The 13,462-nt window shown below is 33.9% G+C and overlaps 1 protein-coding gene across 1 annotated transcript in view; it reads left to right on the top strand.

The window, feature by feature from the left end:
• Smp_125290 (IPR001194 DENN,domain-containing protein) overlaps positions 1 to 13,462 on the top strand; it is a gene marked incomplete at both ends in the record, with an annotated part of 71,900 nt that overhangs the window by 51,499 nt on the left and 6,939 nt on the right. Inside the window, 6 exon segments of the mRNA XM_018794334.1 lie at positions 1,709 to 2,181; positions 2,186 to 2,502; positions 4,382 to 4,812; positions 6,812 to 7,078; positions 8,587 to 9,072; positions 12,453 to 12,737. Coding sequence (XP_018648757.1) covers positions 1,709 to 2,181; positions 2,186 to 2,502; positions 4,382 to 4,812; positions 6,812 to 7,078; positions 8,587 to 9,072; positions 12,453 to 12,737 — 2,259 coding nt within the window.

The raw sequence follows: 13,462 nt of genomic DNA on the forward strand, positions 1-13,462 counted from the left end.
TACACTATATATTGTCTCTTATCAATGAATTTATAAGGTAACATACAATTTGTAATATATGTGATATGAATCATATCTGTCACAGTATGTATAACATGAAGATAAATAAACAAAATAAAAATAAAAATATAAAAGGGTGAAATTTGAAGAGCGTAATTTTGAAACTGTATGTATGTGTCATTTTCAATGTTCCAGTGAATTGTTAAACAAATTCCGATAAGACAACTGATTAGAATCATCGAATGCAATTGTTGTCATTTAGATAATACGAAATAGATAAAAAAAACGTTGAGTTCAGGTTTTTACTGCTGCCATGGCACTGCTAATTGTATTCCATCCCTCCTATTAATATTGTTTGGATTAGCCCAAATGTATAGGGCTTCAGCTGTTTGTCTTTCTTTGTAAGAATTGAAATCCTTTTGAAGGATTCTTGTGCCAACGAAATCAATTGTATGACCCGATTCTATCGAGTGTAATGCTATCGCTGATTTGTTCTCTAGTTTTCTTACATCATCTGAGGATTTAGGAATGTTCTTCAAACATTGTTTGTGCTCCTTCACCCTCACATTCAGTTGTCTTGATGTTTCACCTACATACGTTGCATTACAGTCACTACACTTGATTTCATAGACACAATTTTGTTGTTCTTCTTTGTGAATTGGATCTTTAATTCTTACTAACTTTGATCTTAGGGTATTGTTTGTTCGAAAAAATACTCTTATATTTTGATTATTTAAGATTCTTCTAATATCTTCTGAAACACCTTTCCGATATGGGATCACCACACTAATACACATACCTAGTTTAGACATTGTTAACGTTGATTGGATGACCTATTCAGTGTACAATGAACCCGGAGAACCATGTGCCTATTTATATTCGATAATTTTGATGTTTGATTATAATTCCTTGAAAAAGCTTGGACCAGATTGCCAGGCGAAACGTTGGATTTACTACAAATTCATTCGCTGAGATTTTACAAATAAATTATTCCTATTTAATGTAAGGTGATGTAGTTCTATGAATACCAATGACCAAGAATATGTTCATGCACTAATCGTTCCCTCGGAATCACAGAGACCATGTATATCGATTACTTAGTATCAGGATTTCCTAACTCTCATAGATAAATCCACCTTATCTACTCGTCCAGTTTGCACGTCAGATGTCAGCTTCTTCATCCTCTCACTTTCATACGTAATACCTCTCGGCGAGTGAAGTTAGTTAGTTGCACTTTCCCGTCAGAGACTAAACATGCACAGGGCTTCAAGAGTATTTCGGTAAAGAGATTGGATTCTCCTTTCCCTTTAGCATATTTAAACTGTTTGGAACAAAATAGCTTACTGAAAATTTTGGGAATGAATAAGATTTCACGCTAAGATTCATTTAGAAGTGGTATATTATATATTCACTGTCAAATATTTCTTAAGACAGTTATCTTACTGTGTTTATATCTTCTTTTATATCGGTATAGTACTCATTATTATTTAAATTCCAACTTAGTTAAACCCATTTTACTAAAAAACCAAGTTAATGTCATGCAACTTACTGGAAGTTTAAAATCCTAACTATTAAATGAATTATTTTTAAACTAAAAATTGACTTATATGAACTAATGACGGGACTCCTCTTGCTTTCTTGCTATCTTCCTACCCAAATATATAGATATAAATATATATTTTATCTGGTATTTGGTCATCTTTTACAGGTTGCAGTTCAAATACTATCAGCCAATTTATACCTTCTTCCAGTATAAATGATCATCAAACATCAAGCTTGAGTAATGTTGAACAATCAGATCCAACTACAGTTATTGGTAATGATGATAATAATGTGAAAAACGTAAGGGAAAATACTCCATCTAAAGAAGGGAATCATATCAATGCTCCTGACACTGCTAAGTCATCATCAGCCTCAGCTGACGTTATTAATGATCATAACAATGAGAGTAGCAGTAGTAATGGTACCAATCTCAGTGATGATGATTCATGCGCAGATGATGACGAAGATTCTGAAAATGAACACATTCCTTACGGATATAATTTATTATCATCAGCACTGTCAAAAATCAAACGTCCATTCCTTCAACATTATAATACTTCACCAGCTACTACTACTACTACTACTACTACTACTACTCATACTCCGTCATCGAATGGGTTGTACTCCTTATTCACATCATAGTAGTATAGATATAACTCGAGATAGTAAACATTTGTTATTTTCAAAATCATCTAGACAATCATTTGATGATAATTCTTCGTCAGTTAATATTATGAGACAATCAGCACATCATCATGATATTATGACTACTACTTCGACTACTACTCCCATTGCTGTTGCTACTTCTAATGGTAATTCAAATTTGACAGCTTCACTTGTAGATAATAATATTGATGGTGATGATGATGATGATGTTGAAGACAACGACGAAGACAATGAAGATGCTAATGCACAGCCCAAAGTTTCAGTTGTTCATAATGCATTGAACTTTTTCAATAGGTAAGTGTTATGAAAACATGACATTGCTGAAAAATCCTTAAGGGAATAAAGATTTTTAAAAAAAAACATTTTTAAAAGGTGTTAAAATAGACGATCGTTTTCAAGGGCTTCTTTCACATATCCTACTGTAGAGAACCCGATGAAGAAGTTATCGAAAATCATTGTTCTGTTCAATATTCATTGTTGAGACCCCTTTAATCGAGTAGATTTATTATAGGAACAGTTGTTTTTTTAGTGTTGGTATGTTGTGCTTGTTCGCTTTATGCCTATCTGTGAGGATGGTCCACAGGTGAAGTCGAGGAAGCGAAGCTCAGAAGGAGCCCGACATATTCCATCCAATCAGCTTTTGGAAGAATATCCTAGAATTGCCACGTGGAGCTTCCCTATTGGACAATGCTGATGACTTTCTGTGTGCGGATCGGATAACTATAATGATGGTTTTGTTTCTACTAAAAACTATAAATACCTGACAATTTTGTACCATAATTGACACTGTTTGGAATAACATTCCTTCTACTTGTCTTCTGATTTGTGACTTGGGAGGGTTCTAGCGTTCGAGTGCTCAATTATCGTGCGATAGACTAAGAATTCGAAGTACGAGATACAACACTATCAAATCAATGATTTACTCCAGACCAATGAGTTGCTTATGAAAAAACGACCAAAATTTTAACACTTGTTGGTCAACAAGCTACTTGTAACCCAGTATGTCTGATCAGATGATTTTGGGAAACAGATTCTATGTCTATTGTTTATTATCAATATAACTCAAAAACTCTTATGATAATATACACTCAATACTTGATCACACAGTACTACACGTAGGAAATCACTATGTGTACACAACTGAGTCAAAAATGGTGCAGAGAGAAGTAGTGTGGGGGGAGTTATTAATCAGTGACAATTCTGAAACAGTGGAACGCATATGGCAGCAGTTTACGATTCAAATTAAAGCTTTCAAATACAAGAATATGAAAATGCAACAGTCCAAGTATTTGATAATGGTACAATAAAAATATAATATATGAAAACATAATTGTCCTATCATGGGACTCTTCAGCAGTGGACATTCGCGTTCATGAACGTAGAAATCAAACCTAGGACTTTCAGCCTCGCGCGCAAAAACTTAAATTCCAGATCACTGAGTTGCTATTCAACAGTGTTAATGTCCAACGTTAATCAAGCCACGATACACTGCTCGATCATCTTCAATTGTCTATGGTGGGTAACTGAGTCACATCCTATAAGGATTATCCTCACTGATCACAGCTTCTCGCTAGAAAATTGGTAGTATTGTTAGCTTCGTAACGATCCATGATTTATAGTTTAATACTTGGTTCTCTATGAAGTCACCAATAGAGCACATACTTTTCACTTCGTTTTCATCAATTACACTTCGCTTACCCTTGCATTTCGTTTAATTTACTATTGCACTAGATTTACGCAAACACGATAATAATAGTCGCGTCAATATGCTGTCCTCTGATCGATGCATCTGACCAATGCATTTCTATTCTTAACAGATCTTAGAACTTTATACACAAATCTGTACTGCGTCATTTGATTATTCACTCACTAGGTACAATTGAAATGATTGATTGGATAATTGAAAAGGTCAGTAGCTGCAAAAAAATATTTAACCCTAGCTAGTTATTCTCAATCCCATGAGCTGATTTTCTTCTTCTTGGTAGTTTGAATTCAAGTAATACTTTCACATGATCAATGGTTACATAATAGTTATCCATCGATATTTTAGGAGTTCGGAAAACCGTTCCTCCTAGGACAGGGCAGCCTACTGATCACCGTAGCTTGTTTTTATAAGTGTTATTAGTTCAATAATAATCTTGAAACCAAATTGTACCATTTTACCATGAAATAGATCTACATCGGATTTTATCAATCGTATCAATATGAATCGATCATTGTTAGATTGGCGTTCTCTTATTCCAAGTTTATCTACAAATCCAACTCCACAAACAGGAAGACGTGCAACTACTTCAAATTGTTTTACAAGTTCAAATTTAACTAATCAACATGGTGGTTATCATGTTCAACAACAAAATTACTATTATCCTATTCCACCACCATATCAACCACAAAGTGAACGTATTTCACGTGTTTCATGGTCTAAATCATCATGTATAGGAATGAATAATAATACTGATTCAACATATAATCAATCTACTGATAATATCCCATTTACTAATACACATAAACTATCAGATTCTGTATATCTTACAAATCCAATAAATGGTATATTGTTGAATATGAATTATCATTCTTTTGACAATTATAATATGAATAGTAATGGTAATCATCAATTAATTAGACAATTTCCACAGGTTAATAATGCTTCAAATAGTGTCTTGTCAAATAATTATGAACGTGAATATCATTCTTCAGGTAAGATAGTTTAGAATGTTGAATTTCGACTTTATTTGATAAATAAAAGCTTATTATTTTTGTTGTTGGTAATAAGTCATGAGAACTCTATAAGACAAACAATATTCAGTTCAAATATGTGTGTAATATTATGGAGAAAGTGTGTGTCAGTCAGTCAATCACAACGTAGAACTTCGTACGTACGTACATTAATTCGAATTGCCATACCACATTAGCACAGAGATCCAATTGTTGATTCAAATCCCATAATGGTAGAAGTAGTGAGAGTATAAGCATTATGTGGAAGATTATGGTTTGAAGATGTTATTAAAGGAGTATAATCCAATGAAATAAATTTTGAAAGAGAAAAAAGATAGAGACATGAAAAATTGAGAAGATTGGAATTTGGTAGAACACAAAGACTGGATGCACCTTGGTCATTGCAAACGATTTTGAACCATGTCATTCAAGGTCTCTAACCATCGGTTGCTATGATCTCGCGAATCCCAACCAGGTAGTCTACACCTACCAACATGGCTCAGTCCAATTTTCAGTAACTTCATGCTTGAGCTTGTGCTTGTTGATATGATTGTCAACTTGTTTAGCCATTCGATTGTGCATCAAGACTTGAAATAAAGTTGCCCAAGAGTTAGGCATATATGGAAAACAATCAATAATGTTCAATCAGGTATGAAGCTTCGTTGTTGTAACTTGTTGATAGTTCATACTTCAAAATATTAGCTGATACAACTTAAAATAGATTGTCAGTGTGAATACCCTTCACTAATTGTTACCTTTGAATTCTAACTAATTTACAATTAGTAGTATGTTAGTGACAAGATATTTTATACTCATATTCTGGTTTATTTTTTAGTTCTTTCAACTATGTAGATGTAGAACCCAGAATCGTAGTTTATTACATCGAATAATTAGTTTATTAATGGTTTAAATTCAATTACTTTAGATTGTAGGTTTCATAACTGGTAAAGGTTTACATGTGAGAAGAGCGATACAGGATTTTCGTTTATTTCATGATAATAGTCATCATTAATATGAAAGTTTTAATACTCTCCTAGGTATCCAAACTAAATCAGGTAATCACCTGAAGTCCGCTTTCGTTCTCTCATTTTTATAGAGATACTCGTCATTTCAAGGCGATAAATAGGCTACAAACACACAGGTATATGAGATTGAAGATACCACAGGTATTGTAGTTTGACAACACTTTACTAGTAACACTTATAATCGAATCGCGCCCACCCAGTAAAATCAAAAGTCAGAAGCTAGGAGGTTGGAAGATATATTTGATGGATTATCAATTTATCAAGAAGTGACTGATCTAATCTGGCTAGTGATCGCAGGAGATGTTGCGCACGTACTAGAAACCCTCTTTCAGTTGACAATGCTTCGTGAAATCAGTACCGATATTTGAAAAGATTAAAATAAAAGTTATAGGATGATAGTTTCTTAAATTATTTGTTAAGGAGTCACAAAATATCATTCCTTAAAGTCTCTAGAAACACAAAAAACAAGAAACGTTTTATCCAATCAACACCGAAAAGAAGCTACTCAAAAACATCTAGAAAAATGAAGAATTACGTGACTGGATAATTGCTTCTTCCATTGCTAGATTTAGTATGTTTCTAGAAAAATCTAGAAATCAAGGGTCACATGAGCTCTATAATACCCACTCGTATTTCCGTACATAATCAACCTTAAAATGAAGCTTTTAATCTGTGCTCTATGATTCGAGTTAAAGTGTGGATTTAACCTGGGGTTATGGCAAATGGCTAGGCAATTAGTAATAAACATCGCAGTAGCAAACGTATCACTACTCATTATAGATGACATATTATTGTTATGATATTATGAAAAAAGTAGCTGAAAGGTTTATATAAATGCTTGTCCTGCATACTTTTTCATCTAGCTAACCAAGTGGATGTTTCAAACTCACTGAAAGATATGTGGATCAATGTCGCTGGTCCATTACTTGTTGGCGATGTTAATCGACGTATATCGCCTGCCAATACGCGTACAATACATTTACAACAGTGTTTATACCAACAGTATATGTACAACAGTTCATCACCATCACCGGTACCAGCTCCATCATTTCATATCAATCAAATTGAGTCATCTCATGTTATCCCAACACTGAATAATGCTTATCATGAATTAACAACAACAAAGCATGGTAAGTTTTCTTCCTACTATTATCGCCTAGTTTAATTAAATTGAATGCTTCATTAGAGTCTACGACTGTTTATATTAAGTTTTATTTATTGATTTCCTGTTGTTCAACTGATCGTTCAAGTACTTCTATGTTAAAATATTGCAACTTTGTTTCAGTTTTTATATGGACAATTGATGGAATCTCCCCACAACAATAATTTCCATTATGACCTTTCAAAAATATAGGAAGTGATATTGACTGAGGCACGATTTTTAGATAATTGCTTCATGTATTTAAGGTCTGTTCGCACAGCTAGTGGGATGCGAGTGCTACATCACACAGTTGGTTCGGTTAACAGTTTAGTGCATAAACCACTAAGAATTTACTAAGATCCATGTGGTATCACCCAACAATTAGTTTTTTAAACAAACATTGGGACATGGATCAGAATCAATCACAATGGCGCAGATTCATTCACTCTTTATGATAAATCAGATCTAGAATTCCAATACTCCTCCACAATTTACCTTTGTCTTGTTTTTTATTCAAATTATGTTCTCAGTACTTAGTCTTTCGTGGTGATTACTGCTCTACTATTTCAACTCTTTCTCCATTCATAGTGTTAATTTCATTTGGTCATGTTAATGTTGTGTGCCGAATGGAGCTTACTTACATGTGTTCCATTGATGCCACATTTATTTTGACTAATTGTTTCAGTTGAATAAGATTGCTGAGTTACGAAATATACTTACGTATCCTATTACTAAGGCGTTTAGAGTATTATCCAATTTTTGTTATGACTGTTAAAGTCTCGCTAGTAACGGCTACCATCATCCTCATGACTTTTGGCTTTCTTCTCTTGGTTGCGAATACTTTTAGTTCACTAATCTTCTGTGTACTTGAAGGCCACTTTCCGCTACTACATATATATATATATATATATATATATATATATATATTCTAAGCTGTAGCGTTTCAAGTTGTTCTGTTTGTTTGAATATCAAGTTCTTCCTACACTTTCTGTATTGGCGGCTAATTAGTGTTGCGTGCCACTTGACGTTATCGAGTCTGCAATAGGATTTTTGTTATATAAGAGTAACTCAGTTACTCCTTAATTCGCAAATATCTGACAGTCCAACTGGAAATCTCAACACCTTAATAGTTTTATTAAGACATTATTTATTTAATTTTTGATGATTCAGATTACATTAAAATTCATACCGGTTGCACAAGTGAATGGTTATCTGATATCAGTATCTAGGTGGATTACGCGTTAGTGTCTGTAGCTAGCGGTACTGAGTTCGAATCTTGCTGAGAACATCAGTCTTGGAGCCTACGTTTATTCGGCTAATAAGTCTTAACTGAGACAAAACGTGCCTCCTGTGTTCCGTTACTAACCACACTATCTATTCCATATAACTTTTTGTCATAATGACTGTATTGAGGGAACTTGCACAGGGTACACATATGCCTGCTAAGACGGATGGAAACTCAGTCCAAATAACACTTTATTTACCCATTTTTTTCAGATAATTCAACCACTTCAATACCAGTTACAGTAGCAACAATAACAGCTTCAAATCTTGATTCACAACAATCGAATTCGAATCCAGATGATCATCATTCAAATCCAGTAGTCAGTGATTCTTGTTTATTTTCAACAATCAAAACACCAACTGTTCAATCACCATCTCCATGTCTTAGCCAAGGTGATAATAATAATAACAATAATAATAAAGAATCATCACCATCGTTCTCTTCCACCTCGACAACAATATCAGATGGTAACCAACTTCCTAACATTAATAGAAACAACAATAATAATAGTATTACTCATTTGAATGTATTCATTACAACTTGTTCAACATGTCCAAAGTGTAAACATTATGTTTATGATGAAGAGATAATGGCTGGTTGGTCTACAGATGAAAATGATCATAGAACATTTTGTCCATTTTGTAAAACTTACTTTATACCACAATTGTCAATACGTATATTTGGTGATACATGTGGAGGTGTTGGTTATAATCAGTCAGCAAAATTACAACAACGACAACAGTCAAGAGAAAAACAATTTCCTACAACTTTTTCTCAGTTGTCGAATAATCTGTCCAATCTCCAATGTGATAGAAATGATTCAACTGAGTCAGTTCAATCTAAATTATGCACCTCAGTACCAGTTCAAAATACTTCGTAAGTTATATATATATATAACCATTAACTGTTAGCGTAAGCTATATTATTAGATGGAGACTACATCGTTGAGGTTGGCGCTATGGTTAGACATTGAGTGACTTGGTACAGCTTTCATGAATCATAAGAACCAACTTTTGCATCATCTATCTAACATTGATGCTATCGTTAGTTCAGACACAATAATCCATAAACCTGGATCATAATACTTACTAAGCAATATTGATAATTAAACTAGATCTGTTAATGCGTTTTCTTATGTATACGGCTACCTAAATGTGTCAAAACATTCGACTTTTAATCACTAAGTTGTAGTTTTAAACCTCGTCCCTCTTCAGTTTGGTTTACGGGGTAATGTCACTAGCCTTTATATTTAATGTTTAGACGAAAGCCAAGTGCGTGAATGTGTATATGTACTAACTGTAATTCAACAAAATGTCCTTTAATATCATTGAAGGTTGATAGATTGGATGGCTTGAGATTAGACAATAACACCGTTGGATCCCGGCTCAGTGGTCTAGAGGTTAAGGGTTCGCACCCGGAACTGAAAGCACTATGTTTGAATCCCGCGAGCGGGATCGTGGATGCGCGCTTCTGAGGAGTTTCACGATAGGACGAAACGGCCGTCCAGTGCTTCTAGGTCTTTAATGACTGTCTAACATCAATGGGTTCATAATCTCAATCAATACTCTTTTTTGTTACTTTCAATTATTATTGTTATTCAATAACAGACGAAGAAATGTCTGCATTGAATGTTACTATTGAAGTAACTACTTCTCTGAATTTAGTGATCATCTTGTTGTGCTGATGAGGTATGACGACTTGGGCTGATGTATATATGTGCCCTGGTCCTACATTGTAGCTGACTGACTGCATTGAATATATGTATTAAGTTGAAATGAGTATTATCGATTTGATTCTGTTGGTTTATAGTAAAACTGTTAAACCCAAAATTTCGTTGGAATTCCTTTTGATGAAACAATCCCAATCCATGAAATTCATTTTCTGTAAGGGGAATTCACTATGAGCTATGAAAGTATTCGTTAGTTTAAACTTTTTTCCCGTCTTATTTCTGTTTGATTGTTTTTTCTTTAATCCTTAAAACAAATTGGATAAATTGATTTCTTCCCTATTTCTTTAAATGGTTCTATCAACATATGTACACTGTTCACCTATCATTTAGTATGGGTCTAATGGAAATGACAGTAAGTTTTAACTATAGCATTACTATTGTTGTTATTTGTTCTATATATATCTGTGATTGATATAATTCTCGTAACTATCCTAAATAATGACTATTATAAAATACAATACATTTTTGAAGAAAGCTAAGGGTGACGAAATCAAAACATGACCTTCGTCCATGGAGATATTGACTATTGAACTGAATGATATAGGTAGATGCAGACCATCGGATTACGGTTTATCTGATTGTTATAAACAATGATTAGAGATGATGTGTGTTGGTTGTTAGGCGTAGCACTGATGTATTCACTATGTTCTTACTTAGATCACTAGTTTCTAAAGTGCCTTAAAATCTTTTTATTTAATCAATCTACATTGTATTATTAAATGCCAAATCTTTTTTATTGTCATTAATACTATTACTATTTCTACTAATCTGGGATTTATTTTGATAATTTCATTTCACTGTGCTAATAGGGTATGGCGACTTGAACCTATATACAGATATGCTAGATTCTACGGCTGACTTAAATTTTCCAAATGAACTCATAAATTTCAGTGAACTAGTTACCATGATTTAACGATCATGTTGACTTAGATGAATAGGCTTTTCAAAACCTAGATCCTGTTCAGTCAATCACAGAACAGCAATTATGCTAAGGCTATGATTTTTGGTTAAGATGTAAACTTTAGAATTTGGATTAAAGTTAGAATTACGACTTGGAATTCGCCGTTATAATTTCACATTTACCTTCGGAATCATATTGTATAGTTGGTCTATTATGTTTCCTTATCGTAAATCCTGAACTCTGTAACTTAACCCTGACTATTTAACCCCTAATTCGTACTTTATACGATACTTTTCGTTTTCTAAAATAAAAATAGGATGATAAGTAACATCAGTGTCTGTAGTATTTTATAAAACAAGGTAACTAGTAAGATTAGACAAGGATTGTGCAACATTGCATCGTTGCCAAGGTCACAATGATCAATATTGTTGTGAGAATATCAAGATTCCCCCTTTTTTAGAAAGTCCACCAATTAATAATGAAGTTAATTCATATCATATCCAATCATCATCTTGGTAACTATTCTTTATTGGCTAGTGATTCCGATAATTATGTATCAAAACCTAAGCGTTTGTTTTGAGTTAGTGATCATATTGAAGATGTTAAGTTAGAACAGAAATTGAATTTGATTCTCACTTGTTGATGGATTTTCTCCTCATTCGGTTTTAATCCTAGACTATTGGTAGCTACGATGTTTAAGGACATTTTCATAGACTGTCATTTCGTATATGAATAAAAACTGTTGTATAGTCCTCGTTCATTTCTGTTGCTACCACCATCCGAGTGATTTATCCGTCGTCAATTTATTTATTTAAACACATAATGAAGCATCAGATACATATGCGCTGCACAAATCTCATTTGATTTTTGTGAGGGCTGTGATACTGCCCAGGTGTCCAAACGGAAGCAGGTGGTTTTCTTAGGGGGCCACACCCAGAGCCTTTGACCTAGAGGACTAATCCACAAGGCAGTGGAGCATCTTAAGGAGATGCATTCCCATGGTAGTCGGTGACCAACGATTGATTCATATACCATTTGTTCCCTCATGATACTGGAGTCAGCCGATGTGCAGCATTGGTTTGGAATGAGGGTTTTCCAACTCCCCTATGTGAACCTTCCGTGTCCACCAACCCGATTAAAACACCGGACATTCGCTTTTCGTCCTCTCAATTTCGTAAACAACAGTAATGCCACGAGAAGGCAGTGAGTAGGACTTCCCTGGCAGATTCTATATACGCGTTGCCATGTGAGAGCATTTGGAGAAGGAGAGTGGACTCTTCCCCATCTCGGCCGTACCAGGGCATTTGGGGGCATCCGTCGTCAATACAGTCACTTGGCTGAATGTATTTATATATCACTAAATTACCATTTCAATTTAATATGTTTCCATATATTTCTGTTTTTTTTTTCTTTTACTTAGTTTTCTTATTTAAGTCCATTTGTCATTAGAAAATCTTTAGAAACTATTATTCAAAATGAAGGTGATGAATGTTTACATTGTCAATCTGTTCAATTATCATTATTACATCGTCATACTCAATTAACATGGAATTTAGTATGGTTGATGTATCGTTTAGGTTTACCAACCTATTTATTAGATTTATTACCAATATGGATAATGAATTATCAATTGGAGCAACGTATTAAATTTAAAACAAATCCATTACATACTACTCATCATCATCATCATTGTTCACAACAATGTAATTGTAATAACAATAAACAAATACACAGTAATCATTCGATTATATTTACGGATGCACTCTATGTAAGTTATTTACTTAGTATTGTTTGTTTGGATCTTCCCATTGATGTTTTTAGGACTGCAACTGGTCAGTCTCTAATTAGCATATGTGCATACTGTGCGTATTGTCTCGATATAGGCTTAATTCACAAGCATGGTAAGCAAAGATGAATAGTGGCTAGCATTGGAATCCAGGACGCGTGTTTCACCCTATTTGGGACTCGTCAGCTGGATGTGAATTCAAGTGAATTCCAAGTTCACCCCCATTGCACAAGCAAGTGGCTATCAGAACTCAGTAGCTGAGTGGATAACATGATGGCGTTGGAAGCGAAAGGTACTGGGTTCGAGTCCCAGAGTGAATATCAACTCTGAGATACAGGTAAACCTAGATGAAGAGTCCTAACTAGGACGAAACGCGCGTCCTGGATTCCACTGCTAGTGACTATACATCTTGACTTATGAATAACTTCTGTTATATATACACCCTATAAAATAATTACGCTTTCTCACTGTCTATTTGTTTTCACCCAACACTATAAAAATTGTATTTATTAGAATGACAAAAGACCAAACAAATTTCCAATTTAAAATGTCTACACCTTTATTCTTACATTGAGTCCTGTCATAATTGTACCGAAAATTTACTTTTGTGATTCATTTATTAATTTCTTACACAAGATTAAATATTTCTATCTTCATTGACATACTATAAAG

This window comes from Schistosoma mansoni, chromosome 1 (assembly GCF_000237925.1).
Source record: "Schistosoma mansoni strain Puerto Rico chromosome 1, complete genome".
In the NCBI taxonomy this organism is placed as follows: Eukaryota; Metazoa; Platyhelminthes; class Trematoda; order Strigeidida; family Schistosomatidae; genus Schistosoma; species Schistosoma mansoni.